At 38.7% G+C, this 20,701-nt stretch overlaps 1 protein-coding gene across 1 annotated transcript in view; it reads right to left on the reverse strand.

Moving 5' to 3' along the window:
• The window catches only part of LOC126484845 (myosin-VIIa-like), a 406,864-nt gene that overhangs the window by 120,784 nt on the left and 265,379 nt on the right, over window positions 1–20,701 (reverse strand). Inside the window, exons 25-26 of the mRNA XM_050108441.1 lie at window positions 17,539–17,656; window positions 3,327–3,453 (exon numbers count right to left, since the gene is read on the reverse strand). Of these exons, the coding sequence (XP_049964398.1) occupies window positions 3,327–3,453; window positions 17,539–17,656 (245 nt within the window). The remainder of the gene's footprint in view (window positions 1–3,326; window positions 3,454–17,538; window positions 17,657–20,701) is intronic.

A 20,701-nucleotide genomic window follows, 5' to 3' on the forward strand; every position in this document is an offset into this window, starting at 1 on the left:
TGTGACAAGCAGACTAAAATTTTGCAATTTTCTTTTTAACATAATCCTGTCCTTATTATAAAATTTTATTAGCTGTGTCATTCTAGTTTTTTACTTATACACAGTGATTTTGCTAAATGGGGACAAACTGGAGGAAATTATCCTGAGAGGACAAGGTACAAAAAATAACATATGGACATACGGTCAGAAATGTGTTCGAAAGACGGTACACCCCCTTCAAGATGGAGAAAGAAGATCTTTGACAGTGAAACCACACAGGAAAATGCAACAGACAACTGGAAATATTCTGACTGTACTAATGTTTTAACTCTGCATGTAAGAGGGCACAGAGCTGGAGTATTGTCATGTGGTAGTCACATTATACCTCCTACAACGAAAGGCACATCTTCCAGCAGGGGAGGCAGGGTCACCCACAGAAAGTGCAGATATCACTTGCCTGTGAGGAGGTGTGCAAGGATGTTTGGTCCCATGAGGCGATCACCAATAATTCCCGCCAACTCACTGAGGCTGAACAGGTGCTGAAGGTTCACAGCCACTACACCATTGGGATTCTCTGCAACCCCCAGGTGGTGGTTGTGGAGATTGATGAGATTGATAATACTGTTCCTCCTAAACATGAACAGGAGACATGACAGAAATCCCAGCACCATGGTGGTCTGTGTGATGAACAAGTGAAAACCGTTGCAGCAAAGGCAAGTCTGTTGGTAATAATGTCTGCATGCACTGCAAGTGATATGGGTAGCGGCAGTTGATGTGGAGAATGTTCCACACAGTTAGGGCAGTCTGGCTTACCTCATGCTAGTGGGCCACCTGCTTGGTGCTGAGTCACCACCAAAGAACTTTTACCTGCTCCTTCAAGTGAGTGTACCTTCTGCTTCCATGTGACCTTTATTTTTCGTTATCCTGTCAGGGATCATTTCCTGCAGTTTGATCCCTTTTACCAAAATCACTGATTAACAGAAAGGAGAAACTACAGAAAAAAGCAAAAACAAAATAAATGAAGTGAAGGATCTGTGAGAACTATATCATGGGCAGTTCTTCTACCATTCTCTTGAATAAAATTTTCTTCTGCATCTTTTAACTGTGCTGCTTCTAGTTCTTTACTACTAATTTGGTGAGCCTAATTCTTTGTTGCCCAGCACACACGAAACAAATCTTTGTACCAACAGAGTGAGTTTGTAGGTGACATATTTTCAACACCAGGGATGGGGTTATAATTTGTTTCACAATATTATAAATTATTATAAAAAGATGAGGGCTAGTAGAAATCCTTGGGTAACAGAAGAAATATTGGTTTTAATTGATGAAAGGAGAAAATATAAAAATGTAGTAAATGAAGCAGGCAAAAAGGAATACAAACGTCTCAAAAATGAAATCGACAGGAAGTGCAAAATGGCTAAGCAGGGATGGCTAGAGGACAAATGTAAGGATGTAGAGGCCTATCTCACTAGGGGTAAGATAGATACTGCCTACAGGAAAATTAAAGAGACCTTTGGAGATAAGAGAACGACTTGTATGAATATCAAAAGCTCAGATGGAAACCCAGTTCTAAGCAAAGAAGGGAAAGCAGAAAGGTGGAAGGAGTATATAGAGGGTCTATACAAGGGCGATGTACTTGAGGACAATATTATGGAAATGGAAGAGGATGTAGATGAAGATGAAATGGGAGATACGATACTGCGTGAAGAGTTTGACAGAGCACTGACAGACCTGAGTCGAAACAAGGCCCCCGGAGTAGACAATATTCCATTGGAACTACTGACGGCCGTGGGAGAGCCAGTCCTGACAAAACTCTACCATCTGGTGAGCAAGATGTATGAAACAGGCGAAATACCCTCAGACTTCAAGAAGAATATAATACTTCCAATCCCAAAGAAAGCAGGTGTTGACAGATGTGAAAATTACCGAACTATCAGCTTAATAAGTCACAGCTGCAAAATACTAACACGAATTCTTTACAGACGAATGGAAAAACTAGTAGAAGCCAACCTCGGGGAAGATCAGTTTGGATTCCGTAGAAACACTGGAACACGTGAGGCAATACTGACCTTACGACTTATCTTAGAAGAAAGATTAAGGAAAGGCAAACCTACGTTTCTAGCATTTGTAGACTTAGAGAAAGCTTTTGACAATGTTGACTAGAATACTCTCTTTCAAATTCTGAAGGTGGGAGGGGTATAATACAGGGAGCGAAAGGCTATTTACAATTTGTACAGAAACCAGATGGCAGTTATAAGAGTCGAGGGGCATGAAAGGGAAGCAGTTGTTGGGAAGGGAGTAAGACAGGGTTATAGCTTCTTCCCGATGTTATTCAATCTGTATATTGAGCAAGCAGTAAAGGAAACAAAAGTAAAATTCAGAGTAGGTATTAAAATCCACCGAGAAGAAATAAAAACTTTGAGGTTCGGCGATGACATTGTAATTCTGTCACAGACAGCAAAGGACTTGGAAGAGCAGATGAACGGAATGGATAGCGTCTTGAAAGGAGGATATAAGATGAACATCAATGAAAGCAAAATGAGGATAATGGAATGTAGTCAAATTAAGTCAGGTGATGCTGAGGGAATTAGATTAGGAAATGAGACACTTAAAGTAGTAAACGAGTTTTGCTATTTGGGGAGCAAAATAACTGATGATGGTCGAAGTAGAGAGGATATAAAATGTAGACTGGCAACGGCAAGGAAAGTGTTTCTGAAGAAGAGAAATTTGTTAACATCTAGTATAGATTTAAGTGTCAGGAAGTCATTTCTGAAAGTATTTGTATGGAGTGTAGCCATGAATGGAAGTGAAACATCGACGATAAATAGTTTGGACAAGAAGAGAATAGAAGCTTTTGAAATGTGGTGCTACAGAAGAATGCTGAAGATTAGATGGGTAGATCACATAACTAATAAGGAAGTACTGAATAGGATTGGGGAGAAGAGAAGTTTGTGGCACAACTTGACCAGAAGAAGGGATCGGTTGGTAGGACATGTTCTGAGGCATCAAGAGATCACCAATTTAGTATTGGAGGGCAGCATGGAGGGTAAAAATCATAGAGGGAGACCAAGAGATGAATACACTAAGCAGATTCAGAAGGATGTAGGTTGCAGTATGTACTGGGAGATGAAGAAGCTTGCACAGGATAGAGTAGCATGGAGAGCTGCATCAAACCAGTCTCAGGACTGAAGACCACAACAACAATATTATAAAACATTACACAATTTCATCTTGCCATACCTTAACACAATTACTCTTCATACCTACCAGTGAGAAGTATTACTTGATATTATAGCTACTGTTATGAGAAACAGTCTGCTTAAAATGAATTACATTCTGTAACTTACTTGTGGGATGTCACACTGCTGACTTCAGGGTAGGACAGCTCGAGTATTACTTCTTCTTGATCATCAATAAAATATACACCTGTCCAATTCACTGCAATTATTATATTGTTTTTGTGGAGTTCTGATCCTGAAAATAAAATTGAATTTTATGTTATTGACTTAATAAGGTTTAAAACAGAATATAACTCTTTAAAAGTAAATATGAGGGTTGCCTCTTAACTTTTTACAAATAAAAAGTAGACGGTGCTATTGAGATGTGAGATTAATATTACTTTAAAATTTGTCATTTAATATTTCCTGTTGTGGAGCAATGGCAGAACAAAAACTGAATGGGTAGTATGGTGACAACCAGCATTCAAAGAAACAATTTTGGGGAAACTGGAATTTCATGCCAAGCTTTCAGACGGATAACATTTTTAACATTTGTAAAGGCCTAAATCAGCAACAATGCTTTGAATAATTTCATTCAAATTTTAGTAATCAATCACCTCCATAAATGATTGTTTACAATAATTCAAAGAATTTATCATATCAGCCATGAATTACATGGGGTTTGAGCACAATTAGTCCTCATTCCAAACAACACTGAGGCTATAAACAATATGATTTAAGAAGATTGGCATGTGACTCACTGTAAGACAGAGGCATTCTTATGTGTATCAAAGACTGCAGGACATTTAATTTTTCATGAATATTTAGCTGTGAAAAAGATCTGTTTCCAATGGATTCCAAGCACTTAAACAGAATCTCAAAAATGAGTGCATGTAAACTGGTGCAAGGACATGCTTTAAAAATTTGACTGAGGAAATGAAAAGTTTGTATATGAGGTTCTAATAAGAGAAAAATTTGGATATATTCATATGAGTTGGTAATGGGGCAGTACTCAACTGTTTTGGTTTATCAAGAAGAACCAAAATCGATAAAAGTGTTTCACTTGCCAAGCTTTCCCAGGAAGATGATTTCTTGTTTCTTTGGTTATAATGGATGTGATGTAACCATTGATTTATAGGATCAAAGTGCAGATAATAATGAATTGTTCACAACAGTTTGTTTTTCACAATTCGTCAATGACACACAGAAAAACAACAAAAAATAATATGTCATTCCTTGTCATGAAAATGCCAACTGTCACACAGCACATCACAAACAACTGAATCTGCAATAAAATTTTCACTATGCAGTGGAGTGTGTGCTGATATGAAATTTCCTGCAAGACTAAAACTGTGTGCTGGACCAATGATCAAACTCAGGACCTTCATCTTTTATGGGCAAGTACTCTACCAACTGAGCTACCCAAGCATGACACACAACCTCTCCTTGCAGCTTTACTTCCACCAGTACCTTGTCTCCTACCTCCCCAACTTCACTCCTGGAAGAAAGAATATTGCAAAGACAAAGCTTAGCCACAACCCGGGAAATGTTCCCAGATTAAAATTTTCACTCTGCAGCAAAGTATGCACTGATATGAAACTTCCTGACAGATGGAAACTGTGTGCCAGACTGAGACTCCAACTCAGTACCTTTGTCTTTTGCGGGCAAGAGCTTGGGTAGCTCAGTCAGCAGTGCACTTGCCCATGAAAGGCAAAGGTCCCAAGTTCAAGACTCAGCCTGGTAGACAGTTTTCATTGAATATCTGGTGGAGAAAAACATTGAATTAATGCCTCATAGCCTGTATTCACCAGATTTATCACCTAGAGACATCTTTTCATTTCCTTATGTCAAGCAAACAATATGTGGATTGTGATTGTCATCAAATACAAATACAAATGTTTTATTCCACCATTGAGCATATTTACTTGCAATTGGTGTCATCAGTGTTAACACAATAATAATAACAATAATAATAATATAAACTTCAACATGACAAATTTTATTAACTACAGTATAATAATCCAATATATACAACACATATTTGTGCAAATATCAGGAACAACAAGAAGTTTCCTAACAGATCAATTACAATATAAATGAACTACATAATTCAGTGAATGACACATAAATAATCAAACAGATAATTAACAATAAATACATGAAACAGTAAAAAAATACTCGCACAGTGTGGCATATGTATAGTTTGCAGTTAATTTATAGTTCATTCTTATAAGGAAAGTGGGTCATATCTCACATATTCATGGAAATCTCGAGCAGAGTAAATTACTTTACTTTTCATCCACCTTGAAAGGTTGAAGTAGACAGGACCAAAATATTTGTAACTGCTATGTGTCTTAGCAAGCCTAGCATATGTTATATTAATTATACACTCCTGGAAATTGAAATAAGAACACCATGAATTCATTGTCCCAGGAAGGGGAAACTTTATTGACACATTCCTGGGGTCAGATACATCACATGATCACACTGACAGAACCACAGGCACATAGACACAGGCAACAGAGCATGCACAATGTCGGCACTAGTACAGTGTATATCCACCTTTCGCAGCAATGCAGGCTGCTATTCTCCCATGGAGACGATCATAGAGATGCTGGATGTAGTCCTGTGGAACGGCTTGCGATGCCATTTCCACCTGGCACCTCAGTTGGACCAGCGTTCGTGCTGGACGTGCAGACCGCTTGAGACGACACTTCATCCAGTCCCAAACATGCTCAATGGGGGACAGATCCGGAGATCTTGCTGGCCAGGGTAGTTGACTTACACCTTCTAGAGCACGTTGGGTGGCACGGGATACATGCGGACGTGCATTGTCCTGTTGGAACAGCAAGTTCCCTTGCCGGTCTAGGAATGGTAGAATGATGGGATCGATGATGGTTTGGATGTACCGTGCACTATTCAGTGTCCCCTCGACAATCACCAGTGGTGTACGGCCAGTGTAGGAGATCGCTCCCCACACCATGATGCCGGGTGTTGGCCCTGTGTGCCTCGATCGTATGCAGTCCTGATTGTGGCGCTCACCTGCACGGCGCCAAACACGCATACGACCATCATTGGCACCAAGGCAGAAGCGACTCTCATCGCTGAAGACGACACGTCTCCATTCGTCCCTCCATTCATGCCTGTCGCGACACCACTGGAGGCGGGATGCACGATGTTGGGGCGTGAGCGGAAGACGGCCTAACGGTGTGCGGGACCGTAGCCCAGCTTCATGGAGACGGTTGCGAATGGTCCTCGCCGATACCCCAGGAGCAACAGTGTCCCTAATTTGCTGGGAAGTGGCGGTGCGGTCCCCTACGGCACTGCGTAGGATCCTACGGTCTTGGCGTGCATCCGTGCGTCGCTGCGGTCCGGTCCCAGGTCGACGGGCACGTGCACCTTCCGCCGACCACTGGCGACAACATCGATGTACTGTGGAGACCTCACGCCCCACGTGTTGAGCAATTCGGCGGTACGTCCACCCGGCCTCCCGCATGCCCACTATACGCCCTCGCTCAAAGTCCGTCAACTGCACATACGGTTCACGTCCACGCTGTCGCGGCATGCTACCAGTGTTAAAGACTGCGATGGACCTCCGTATGCCACGGCAAACTGGCTGACACTGACGGCGGCGGTGCACAAATGCTGCGCACCTAGCGCCATTCGACAGCCAACACCGCGGTTCCTGGTGTGTCCGCTGTGCTGTGCGCGTGATCATTGCTTGTACAGCCCTCTCGCAGTGTCCGGAGCAAGTATGGTGGGTCTGACACACCGGTGTCAATGTGTTCTTTTTTCCATTTCCAGGAGTGTATGTCCACTTCTTATGTGATAGTCATGAACTGTTCTCCTTAAGTCAAATTTACTCAGTTTCTCTTCAATGAAGACAAGGCAGTTGTAAACATACAGGCCAGGTACTGTCATTATATCTAGTTTCTTAAAATAATCTTGACATGATTCATATGGGCTAAGTCCTGCTATGCACCTTATGGCTTTCTTTTGCCATTTAAACACTAATTTTGAGCCTACAGAATTGCCCCATTATAGTATTCCATAACTCAGGTGCGAATGGAAGAATACAAAATATGCAAACAACAGAAGTTCTTTACTGACACTGCTCCTAAGCTTATACAGCAGATATATGACACGTGCCAATTTGCCACACATCTTCCCTGTGTGGATATCCCAGCCAAGCTTTAGATCTACATGAAATCCTAATAATTTTACTGTTGTGTTATCATGACTGGGAGCATTCAGACTGAATACAATAGCTTCAGTTTTATTGTCATTCTTCTGCAGTACATTTGCCTCAAACCAAGTAGTGCCCCTCTCCATTGCCAAGGCCATGCCGTGTTGCACATTTTTAAGATTGGTATCACACGTGACGAGTGTTTTGTCATCAGCACATAGCACTGCATCACATGATACAACTGCAGGTTCATCATTGATATAAATAACGAAAAGGAAATATTCAAGAACAGATAATTGAAGTACACCCTTTACAACTGGGAGACATTTGACATTTGATTATTTACCTTAATTAACTGTTTTCTATTCTGCATTAGGCATACTAGTGGTAGAGCTTTTTTATGAAAATGTTGTGGGAGACCATATCAAAAGCTTTCCTTAAGTCCAGATAATATCTTTATTTTCAAAACAATTGTACTGGTATATTTTTATTGCCATACTCTCAACTGCTTTGACTGTAGAAAGGCCGCATCTGAAACCATACTGTGAGGAGGTGAGTATATCATTATGTCCAAAATGTTGACTCATCTGTTTATGCATGCAGTAGTCTAACTTTTTTTATATACATATATACATTACGGATGTAAGTTCTATTGGTAAATAGTTATCTGGAGATGCCTATATCTCCTTTCTTATGTACTGGTTTAACTACAGACATTTTTAAACATTCTGGATAATTACCTTCATTTAAAATTTTGTTGATTATTTTAGTCAGTGGCATTACAATTTGATTTCTGGTATATTTAATAACATAATTTGAGAGACCATAGTAATCCTCTTCTCTAGAATTACTGAGCTTAGCTATTGATGCATAGACCATCTTCTCAGTTACACAAGTCCAGTGAAAGCTGTCTGTCTGCTTACTATTCATTTCTAGCAGCAGTACCTCTGCCTTACTCACATTCTCCATTATGCTGTTATCTGACTGAGGACTGACAAAATGTGCCTTTAGAATATCAGGTGGAATTGGAGTCTGGTACACTTTATCATTACAGTTAGTTTCTGTTTTAATAATTTCCCATGCAGCTTTGCACTTATTCACTGAGTTCAGTATATATGTATCATTTGCTTTGCACTCAACTGCCTTGATTTCAGACCTGTAAATCTTTTTCACTTTCATATACATTTCTTTGTCAGCATTATTGTGCTTGCTTGGACCCATCATGGTAAAGTAGCATTATGATTCTTATTCTACTTAGATGAGGTGTATACCAGCTTTTTAGATTTTGTGGTTTGGTGTAACGATTTTGCTTTGATATTTTCTTGCAGCATTTAGGACAACATGCTTCAAAATTTTCAGTTAACTGTTCTAGAAATTTGTTGGTAGATACATTTGCACCTGCAGTGGTTATTATTATATCCCATTTTATTAAATCCATTTACTTATCAACTTGTTTAGCTTTGATTCCTTAATTTCTCTTATAACTGTTCTACAGTCTGTGGAAGTTTCAGTTGCTTTACTGTTAAGAGTTTGTCTGAGCCATAGTCCCTCGTGATCTGAAATACCTAGCTTCATTGTGTTGAATTTGGTTTTGTTTAGATGAAAATTACAAATTATGTTATCTAGACATGCTTCCTGTCTTGTGGGTTTGTCATTTACGCAATTGAAGCTAAGGGATCTTAATGAATTTAGCAAGTGATCAACTTTTTTATTCTTAAACTTAGTGTCTATATTGATATCACCAAATATTAGTATTCTGTAATCTTTGTATTTGAGTAGTAAGAGTATCAGTTTCTCCATAAGCTCCACAAACAGGTCTTCATTGTGTTTTGGGAGGCAGTATACTGAAGCTATTATAATTTCCTGTTCTGGCAACATTACAACAGCAGCTTCAAATTTTGCTTCTATGCACAGTCCACTTACACCTATAACTTCATACATTAGGTTCACACTATTTTTAACATATACAGATACACCACCATGTTTAACATTTGTTCCATAGTAGCTGGTTGCCAATTCATATCCAAATAGTACTCTTAATTTTAGTTCCTCATTGCTAAGCCAGTGTACATTTATTGAAATCACAGTGGAATTTAAGTTTTCCAGCCAATACTGAAGTTCATTAAGTTTGTTCTTAAGAGACTGCACATTAATATGTAAGAGCATTATAGTTGTACTTGTCTTACTGTGGTTTTCCTGTAGCCCTTCAGCAAAAAAATCAATGAGATGGGATGGAACTGCACCTTTCCTCTTCCTCAGTATACAACCATTTGATGAGTTTTCCAATGTTGACTGCTGCTTCAGATGGCATGGTAGTGAAGTTCTTGTCTTGATAAGGGGCTAGTGGCTCCTATTACTTCTGCCACTGTTGATGTTGCATTTTCTGTTATTGGTGTTGATTCTTTTCTTGTTGCCTGTGTTTCTGACAATAATGATTCTGGGGATACTGTTCCCATTGGTGAATGTGTCTCTTCTGCTATTGCCAATGGTGGTTATAGTTCTGCTGTTGACTGGGATGATGATGATGATGATGTTGCTTGTTCCAACACTGCTGTTAATGCTGCACCTGTTTCCATTTGTGTTGATTCAGTGTGGTCTATCTTATTTTTGGAGTGTGATGGTCCAGTTTTTCCATTTCCCTGGTTTTTTGATTCTATAGAAGATTTTTCTACCACTGGCATAATGGTTACTGCTATGTTGTTTCCCATGACTACAATCTGTGTTTTGGTTGTTATTGCATACTTTAATTCTCTGCATAGTTTCTTTCTTTCTGTTTTGTTTATATGCAATCCTAATCATGTGAAATCTTTTCTTCTTAGGAATCTGTTTACATAAAGTACTGTGGCATGACTGTATTGTTCACATGCTTTTACAATGTGCTTGTTCAGATGATATATGTTATAATTTGTCTGTACACTGTCTTGCTGGTAAGGAGCTGTAGACAGTATCACCCTTGTGTGCAATGTATTCCTGATTAACTCTTCTACAGCATTTCTGAAATTATAGGTCTTCTTCCAGTTTCTGTGGGTCATTTGATCCAGCAGAGACTATTAGAGTGTCTTCTTTTCCTAGGTGTTTGATTTTGCTATGAATGTATCTAGTAACTTCATTAAACAACTGATAATTCACTTAACAGGCTTGCGCAGTTTCCGCCATTTTTGTCAGCCAACATACGAACTTTAGTTACTGGCATAGCTGTATTACATTGATTCCTGGTTCCTTTCGCTGCTAATTCCATTTCTGTTTGTGCAATATTTCCTTTTACTGGGACATGTCATGTAACACAGTTATTGGAACATTCAGCAGTGTCACTGTTTTGTTTTTCCGTTTCACCTTCCAAAGACCTCATAGCTCTTAAGATTATAGAGCTCCCTTTTTCACTCTTGAATGCATACAGTAATATATATGTGCAGTAGTGTATATATGAGGGGTATAGTCAAATGAAAATGAGACACATGGGAAGAAAATAAGTACATTGTTTATTATGAGGGTTATTCAGAAAGTAGGGAATGATCAGTCACAAAATGGAAACTACAGTGAAAATCCGATGAAGTTTTGCACATGTGTGTGGGGCAGTGTCTCTAGTGTGCCCATTGATCACATTACATTGTTATTTTTAGTTCTGAGCACACAGGGAGCACATAAAGATACCTAGAACAATAGTGTCTCCTGCCAAGTGTAAGGGCCTGGTGAGAAATTTCACCTGAAGCTATGCAGCCAACATTACATACAGTCGTGTGTTTTCTTCTTCAAGACAATTCTCAGTTGCATTCTGTAGGGGCAATGAAGATGCTCCTCCATCGTTTACAATTGGAAATGTTTGATTAACCACAATACAGCCTGTAATTGTCTCCTTCTGAATTTCATCTCTGCTCACATGAAGAAAACATTTTGGCACAGACATCAAGCTGTAGGCCAGCATAGAGAATTGGCAGAAAGCACTGGTGGCTGCCTGCAATGCAAATAAAACTGTTTTGATTTTGATTGTGGTTTCCATTTCATGTCCTATCATTCATAACTTTCCGAAAAGTCCTCGTATTTCAAAAGTAATCACTATAACTGTTGATACATTTATTGCACTGTGAGACAAGATGGTCAATGTCTCCATGAAAACATTTTTGCAGTTGCCTACAGAATCATAACTGTACCCAGGTAAGCACCTCTTCATCTAAACCAAACTGATGGCCATAAATGTCTTTTTTCAAGTTTCCAAAATTATGGAAATTGCATGAGGACTGTATGGAAGATGTTTAAGGGCTTCTGAGTGAAACTTCTGCAGCATGGTCGAAACAACCTTGGAAACTTATGAGCTGCCCTTACATATCCTCCATTCAGTCCCGATCTCTCTCCATGCAATTTCAATATTTTTGGAGCCCTAATGAAAGATGTTCATGGCCACTGATTTCCTTCAAATGAAGAGGTGCACACCTGGATACGACCATGGTTCTATGGGCAACCACAAACATATATCCATGAGGGCATCAACCATCTTGTCTCACAGTGTGATTGTGTGTTAACGGTTATGGTGATTACTTTTGAAATATTAAACAATTTACTTATTTTTTTCCATCTGTTTTGTTTTTATATGACTGTCCCTTATATCAAACTAGTTTAATGTAACATTTGAATATGTATTATAACATTAATTTCTTTAATGCTGTTGTTCATTATTGTGATACCATTACATTTCTTTCTTTTAAATTAAAAGTACTGTACATTATTTCATAAAATATCATTGTTCATCTAGATTTTAATTAACCAATACATAGACCACATGTTGTATTTCTAACAGCTTTAGAGTAATTTGGACTATCAGTAATTCAGATTTTGACACATCTTGATTAGACAGAATCAGTGAGGTTCCACTGCACTTAAATCTAACATGTTCTGTAACCATTTCCTTGTTTCTTTTTCAAATTCATGCTTTTGCAATGATGAACCCAAACATAACAACCACTGTCTACTATGAAATTGAATGCTGCCTGGTGGCACTATGGAAACTTGACACAATAAGTAAGGTACATAAGCAAAGCAGAGATGGATGGGGAATCATCCTAGCAATGACATGGATTGCAAATGGGGAAATTGACTTACATAATGGACTTTGTCCAAAGGCTGATTGTTATGACCCAGAACCTGGCAACGTGTATCTCGGAAATGGTGATAATGGTCAGATGTTCACACACTACCATTGTGAATATCTATGGGAAGTGATTGAAGGATGGTGGAATCACAAGTAGGCAACATGATGTTGGATGTGCGTGCTTCATCCCAGAATATGGAGATCTCAGGCTTGGCCACTGTGTAAAGCAGGATATGAGGCACTCTGTGGTAAATATGACAACTGAGTACAGTACTGATACAGGCACAACTGTTTCAGAACATATTGTTCAGCACAGATTGTTGAACATAGATCTTTGCAGCAAATGACCCCCCATATGTTCCTATATTGACCCAGCATCATCATAAATTACAGTTGCTCTGCGGATGGAATCAATTGATATGCATCATCTGGTTAAATGAATCACAGTTCTTCTTATACAGGATTGATAATTGTGTCCAGATAAGTTGTCATCCTGATGAACGGCTGCTTGAAACATGCACTGTACACAGATTGGCCAGTGAGCATGGTATTATGCTACAGCACAAATTCAGCTGCACCTTTATGGGATTAGTGGTAATAACTGAAGACACTTTGATAGTTATGAATTATTGAGAACCACCAGCATCTTCCTCATCTTCATTGATGGCAATGTCACCTTGAAGCAGGTTAACTCTCCATTTCACATGGCCATAATCATGTTATAGTGGTTTGAGGAGCATGATAGTGAACTCACATTGATTTTGGGGCCACCAAATTGGCTAGTATGGATCCCATAGAATACATCTGGGACACTATTGTGTGCCTGCTTTGTGCCTTGAAACCACTGACCCATAATTTAGGGGAACTTTTTGACATGTACATAGGCACTTGGTGCCCCATATCTATGGAAACCTTGCAAAAACTTGTTGAATTCATGCCACACAGAATCACTGCTGTACTGTGTTGCAAAGTTGTACCAACACATTGTTAGGCAGGGGCTCAAAAAGTGGAAAACAGGATTCAGAGTAGTATAAGGAAGTATATAATAATTTTATCTCCAGTGTTTGCTTTGTAAGTATATTCTGACTATATTTCCTGCAAATTCTCTTTGACCATTCTGTTTCTCCCATTAACTGTGATTCTTTAGTAAATTCATTATTTTAAGGAAACTGCCTGTTTTATTGTCTATCCATCTGAGTCAGAGGAAACATTAATTATTACATGTAAATCATATGCAACAGTTGATCAAAGAACAAATTTATACACTCCTGCATGTGTTCAGACTAATTTTTTCAACACATTTTCCACTCTGGTGTGGGTATTTTTAAACCATACCTTGTAAGGCAATGAAAATCACCATCTTCTTCATCTTCAACAGTGTGAAACAAATCTCCGCTGCTGCAGTCTCTTCACTTTCCATATTTTGGGAGAAGATAGTATGGACCAAAATAAGAAAAAGTATGAAGGTGGGAGGGTGATCCAACCTGCATGGATACTGAGACAGCTATTAACGTCACTCATGTTCCAGGATGTGCAGCAACAGAATAGTTGGTTGGGATTATCCACAGTTTGGCATTGGCACTTCCTGAGTTAGTTGTCATACCAATGCAGAACTTTGCAAAGTAATTGGTACACAACTCATATGTGATACAGGCACTTTCATTACATCTGACAAGTAATGCTTGAAATGGGTTCAAGTAAAAGGTAGTAGATATATGTATGTATGGGACACACCATGTAGATGGATCATCCATTTGGGAATTATCTGTAGAGTACAGGATTGGGAAATGGAAGCACCCACAGATAGACTGGAGTGTTGTATAGGCTGGATAGGCAATGGGAAATAAGAGTGGGTGATGTAAAATAACTTAGTAATATGAGAACTCCAGGTAGGAATATCATCAATGTAGGAAAAGACAGATTGATATTTATCATAAAGAAGACAAGTTAAATTGCAGACAGGCACAATTAAAAGACAATTACATAAAGCTGTTTTACTGATGAAGGCAGTGGCCGAAAGCTTTATATAAGTGTCTTTTAATTGTGCCATATGCAACTTAACATGTCTTCTTCATGGTAGGTAGCAATCTGTCTTTTCCCACATTGTTAGTAGGATGAGAGTGATATGTCCCCTAGCATGACTAGAGGTAGTTAAAGTCATGGTGAAGGATGTAGTAGGATCTTCTTATGGTTTACCTAGGGGAGTCCTAGTTGATGAGTGGTTACCAATTGTGGAATGTTTGTTGTGATTATGTAAAGGAATGTTGTGGGAGTGCTGCACAGGGTTCCCTCTTCCAGTAAAAGCTCTGGCAAAGTTGTCAACATATTTGAGTAAGTCTTCATTTCTGTTATATATTCAGCAACTCACATGCCAAGACTGTAAAGAAGAACTTAAAATGAGTGTCATCAAAGAGGTATATTTGCCATTACTGGATTCGATGTGGGCCGATATTTTTTATGTATCTATCAGGGAAATGGAGAGCAACATTCAGGAACGTAGTTTGTTTAGCTGAGTAGGTGTCAAAATTCCCATCTCTACCAAGTGTCCAGACCATGGAGTTATCAACAATGGATCTGAACAGGACAGCAAATATTCCTGTAGCTAGGCATTAACCAGTTGGCACCGTAAAGTGTCATAGATGTGCACATGGTGACTGCACACATTCAAAGTAGAACTTAATGACAGTCCAAAATGTGGTTGGTCAAGTGGCGTACTAACAATGTTGTTAATTCATATGTACAATCACTTGCATACTTACAGGTCTTGTTTGTCAAGGATGGGACAGATAGTCAGCTTGGCCTTACAGTATGAATCATTCCAGCATTTTACTGACATAATTTAGTGAAACTGTGGAAACAGTTGGTGGGAAACTCAAAGTTCCATGGAAGCAACACTTCAAAAATGGAGTATGTATCTGTACAAGAGCATAGCATCCCCAGTGACAAACAAGAAGCCTGGTGGTAATGGGATAGGACCTGCAGGAAGGTGACGAGGGATGTGTTGGTTGTATTGGATGTAGGAAAGGAGACTGCAAACAGCAGGTGTGCAATTACAGTCTAAGACAAAAAAAGAAGGAATTAACCAAATAGGATGGAAATCAATGGATGTGATGTCCATGTACAGACAAATAAATTATTATAACTTCAGAAAAACTGGATAATTTACTCAAGAGAAAGAGCCTCACAAACTGAGCAATCAATAACACATGGATTCACCTCTGGCCCTTACGCAAGCAGTTATTCAGCTTGGCATTGATTGACAGAGTTGTTGGATGCCCACCTGAGAGATGTGATGCCAGTTCTGTCCAACTGGCATTTTAGATCATCAGTACCCTTAGCTGGTTGGATTGCTCTGCAAATAATGGTCCAAGTATCCTAAATTGGGGAGCGATCTAGTAATGTTGCTGGCCATGGTACGGTTGCATGAAGAAAAGCAATAACAGATTTCATGGCAATTACAGATTATTTGTCTATGACTAAAAATACGTTTACATATGAATATATATGCAAGCATGCCCCCCCCCCTTCTATACACACCTTGATGGCTTGCCATGAAAGGCAACAAAATGGAGCATAGAATATTGCCGAAGTACCGCTGAGCTGTAAGGCTGCCATGTATGACAACCAAAGAGGTCCTGCTATGAAAAGAAATGGCACCTTAGACCATCACTCCTGGCTGTCAGGCCATATGGAAGATGACAATCAAATTGGTACACCATCGCTGTCATGGGCACCTCCAGACACATCTTCAACGAGGAACCTCATAGACCAGAATAGTAGTGTCTTCAGTAATGATTTCCACTTTGAACAGCTCCCTGATGATCAGCAAAGACATGTCTGGAGACACCCCAGGCGGTGGTGAGATACCAATCTGACTGTCACCCTCAACACAGCTCACAACCAGGAGTGATGGTCTGCAATGCCACTCCTTTTCATAGCAGAACCCCTTTGGTTGTCAGCTGTGACACTTTCAACAAGATAATGCCTGCTTGTCCACTGAGAGTTTCTACTGCTGGTCTTCATGCTTGCCAACCATACCTTTGTCAGCAAGGTTGCAGATCTCTCCCCAGTTCAGAACACTTGGAGCATTATGGGCAGGGCCCCTGCAACCATTTCAGGATTTTAATGATCTAATGCTCCAGATGGACAGAATTTTGAATGATATCCCTCAGGAGGACATCCAACAACTCTGTCAATCAATCTCAAGCTGAGTAGCTACTTGCATTAGGGCCTGATGTGGACTACATGTTACTGAGTTGCTCAATTTGTGAAGCTCTTTCTCTACAATAAGTAATCCATTCTTTCTGAAATTGTAGCCATTTGTTTGTCTGTAAATGTACTCCATGTCTACCAATTTGCATCTCACTTCGTTAATTTCTTCATGGTGTGTCTTTTTTAAGGTTCATATGATTGCTAAAAGTTCCTGTGCAACACACATTATTCATCAACAAATGAGCAATTACTTCTCTTTGTTTGCATCCAGCCTAGACTTTCTGTTAACATAATATAGATATATGTAGCATATAAAAATAACTCCAGAGGTACTGAACTGTAAGGTAAGTAACCGTGCACAGCTGAATTTTTTTAAATATCCATTCCACGTAAAGTGCTCAAAGAAAATATGTCATGCAGTCTCCCTGCATGTGTTTTGAATTTTTGCCTACTGACATCCTTTCTTAGCTTTCAGTTTCTATAATTATTAGAAGAATACACTCAGTTGTCTTTAATTAGTTTGCTGTCACAGTTTTAATCTGTTTGATATATGTTGTGAAATACACAAGCAAATTAAGGAAAATACATGAGCAAGATAAAATTTAATGCATAATGAAGTGTGTGATCTTTGACATGAAACTGACAGCTGAGAGCCACAGAAAGAAATCTCTGACACACACACACACACACACACACACACACACACACACACACACACACACACACACACACCTATATTTGTACACACCTTTCCGCATCAGAACAGCCTGAAGCTGCACTAAGCAGAAATGCATTATGTTCATGATCAATACAAATCAAGAACAAACAAAAATTTATTGCAAATTTAAGTATATTCTTACCACCAACTCTCTGTGCTTGAAAGAATTTTGAAAACAGGAGTGGCCATTTTATTTTTGCAAAGGTCACAACATCTTCTTTCACTTTACTTGCTGGAACTGTGTCTTTGACGTAGTAGCTCTGAAAATTAGAAATTTATTTTGAAAAGTGGACCTTGCTTTTTATTTCAACACAAAATATGTAAAACAGAGTGAGACTGGAATGAACCTGAAGTTCCCTATGTAGCAACAACTCAATTTCCATAGCACCATTACATACTGATATACCACTGAGTTGTTGTATTGAATCATATTATTTTTTTGTTCTTTTCTTTTCTTATCTATAAGCTATATGTAAACTGAATGCGTTATAGGCAGTGTCAAATGTAAATTAATGAGTTGTTTTGTGGCAAGGATAATGTTTTGATACATCATTAAATATCTGTATGAAACAAAGTAAGAAATACGCTCTGCAATTTATTAATTCATATATCTTCACCCTTTTGTTTCGGAAAGTGGTAGCGTACGGACGTATGCTTGGATCCATCATACCAGCATTGCTAAATATGCATATTTTAACCATTCATTAAAAGTATTATAAAAAGTTATTAGAAATGGAAAATTTATTTGCTTGATTATGAGGTCAACTCCTATCTGTTCATCATTTCACTTGCCATCCAGATCCTGCACCAAGAGGCTCAGTGCAGACAAGAATAATGTATCCTGAGGAGCGTTCCTGCATCAACATTGGCACAAACAAGACTAAACACAATGGAATTAATGTGAAGGTAATGACTCAGACTTGATAGGCACCTATTGAACTTGGTTTAATTATACTAAAAATATTCTGCTTCATGTGACAGATCGACAATTTAATGGGTGTGGTGATTATTTGGTACTGCACACTACTGGAAGCAACAGTACATCATTATGCAAATTATGTTCATTGACCATGAATGTAATGATGTTAAAGGTCTGTTGATATTGGTATCAGTTAAAGTTCAACCAAGATTGTGCACATATTAATAAATTACCTTCAAAATTTTTTCAACTATTCTTTCCAATCAATTTTGCAGTTATTTAAGCAATTATTAATCCATTTCCATTTCTACATCCCTATTCATTGTAGATTATTTACTTCCATCTATTTATATATTCATAATTAAATTATAATTTAAATTAAATTTCATACATGTAATGATAGACTAGAATATAAAATAAGTCAGATTTTTACACAATAAAATTACTATACTTCAAGAAAGTAGAAGTGTATACTGTTAAGAATAGGAGGCTTACGTGTTTCCATTCTTGAGTACAATAAACTGGAACTTAACAAGAAGCAGAGGTGAGTATAAGTACACAGCAACGAGGACAGAACATTAAATTATACTGAAACTTTAGATTGGGCAAGAGGAATGCTTTGGTAGCTTAACTACAAGCCAACTACAAAGGAAACAGAGGAAATCCTGATCCAAATCCTGGTCGTGTCACAATTTCCACGCTCATATTGTCATGATGAAACAACAATCAAGTTCAAATCTGAAGACAAGGTCGTCAATGAAGTACAACACTTAGAACTGCAAGAACATTTATTACTGACACCAACATACAGCCAGAGCAGAACTGATCTGCTGTATGGAGAGTGCAGCTATTTACACAAATATCATACACTCCCAAATATACAAACATTGCAAACATAAAATATTTCAAGGATCTTCCAGAAATGACAAATACTAAATTATAAATAATTGCAAGTGATCAGGTGACCCACAGCATGCCAGCCTGTGATGCTAACCACTGAAGGTGCCACAGCTCATGGCAATATGAATGTAGTTTGTGTGACAAGTGTCTATTTGGTCAGACAAAATCACTAATTTTGTTTTATACTACAATTGAACATAAAAACTTTTAGATGATAATGACACTTCAGAACTTACAGTAAACTAACAGCCACAAAGTGTCAATGATACAGAAACTGTAAAAATTAAAAACATATTACTCAAACATATCAATTAATTTTCTTCATCAGCCATTTGACATTATTGCTAGATGAAGTCCACTCATAGACCTGTCTTTGCATTGACATTTCTATATCATCATCTTGTTCTGGTTTTTTTTTTTTTTTTTTTTTTATTTCATGGAATCCAGCAAAGTACTTCCCTGACACATCAACCATGCATACACCTGGCTACCTGCCCTATTTTCATTTCATTTTCATCACTGTCATAGTTATGTCTTCATTTCCAGTGTGTTTCTATCTCTCTCAATAATTCTGATTACAAATCTCTTCATTGTTCATTGGACAGCTCTCAGCTTCTGATTGGTTTTCACATTTAGAGTCAGTTTCTCACTGTCATCAGCTAAAACTGGTAATAGTAATTGCAGACTTCATCTCTTAGGAACAATGAAAGGTTCATTTTGAAAACACTGTTCATTTACCAAACATGCTCCAGGCAATTTCTACTCTTATGTTTAGCACTTTATAAGTTCATTTAACTGTTGGCTCCAGCTGCTCTAAATATAAAAACTTGTCAACTTGATCTACAATTTCATTGTCCATCTACATTACTTTATTTTTAGTGTACTGACTGTACATTGACTTAGACTTATTGTCATTTATTTTCTGTCATTCCTCCAATCTTTCTCTATTAAGTTCTCCCATTTGCTGTTGAAGTTTGTGTATTCTACGGGCAAACAGTACAACGTCACTACCAAAAAACAAGTGGATCAAATATGCTCCACTAATATGTATTCCTGATTTGTGTTCCCAGTTAAAGATCTGATAACTTCCTCCAGGACTGTAGATAACATAGGCAGAGATCCATTCATCATCCTGAGGTGGATGCTCGGGTGAGATAGACCAAACAACACCTTATAATCAGGAGTTCATTTATTCACCTCTTTACACAAGTAAGGCTCACAACAAACCGGATGGCGAAACTACACAGAGATAATGTTTTGCTTAGTTCAGAGATGATGCCCAGATTGATACTGGTGTCGACCTCATCGGCGCCACATAGCCCCCCCCCCCCCCCCCCCCCTCCCCCGCAGTACAGAGTACTCTTGAGAGGCTGGGGGGGGTAACTATGGCATCGGCAGGGGTGGTCCGCAAGAGCCAGACCACAGTCAGCTCGACAGCGTCGTCGGGGAGCTGTGTGGGTAGATGTCGTGAAGGAAGGTCCGGCCA

The sequence above is a fragment of the Schistocerca serialis genome, chromosome 6, assembly GCF_023864345.2.
Source record: "Schistocerca serialis cubense isolate TAMUIC-IGC-003099 chromosome 6, iqSchSeri2.2, whole genome shotgun sequence".
Taxonomy (NCBI): Eukaryota; Metazoa; Arthropoda; class Insecta; order Orthoptera; family Acrididae; genus Schistocerca; species Schistocerca serialis.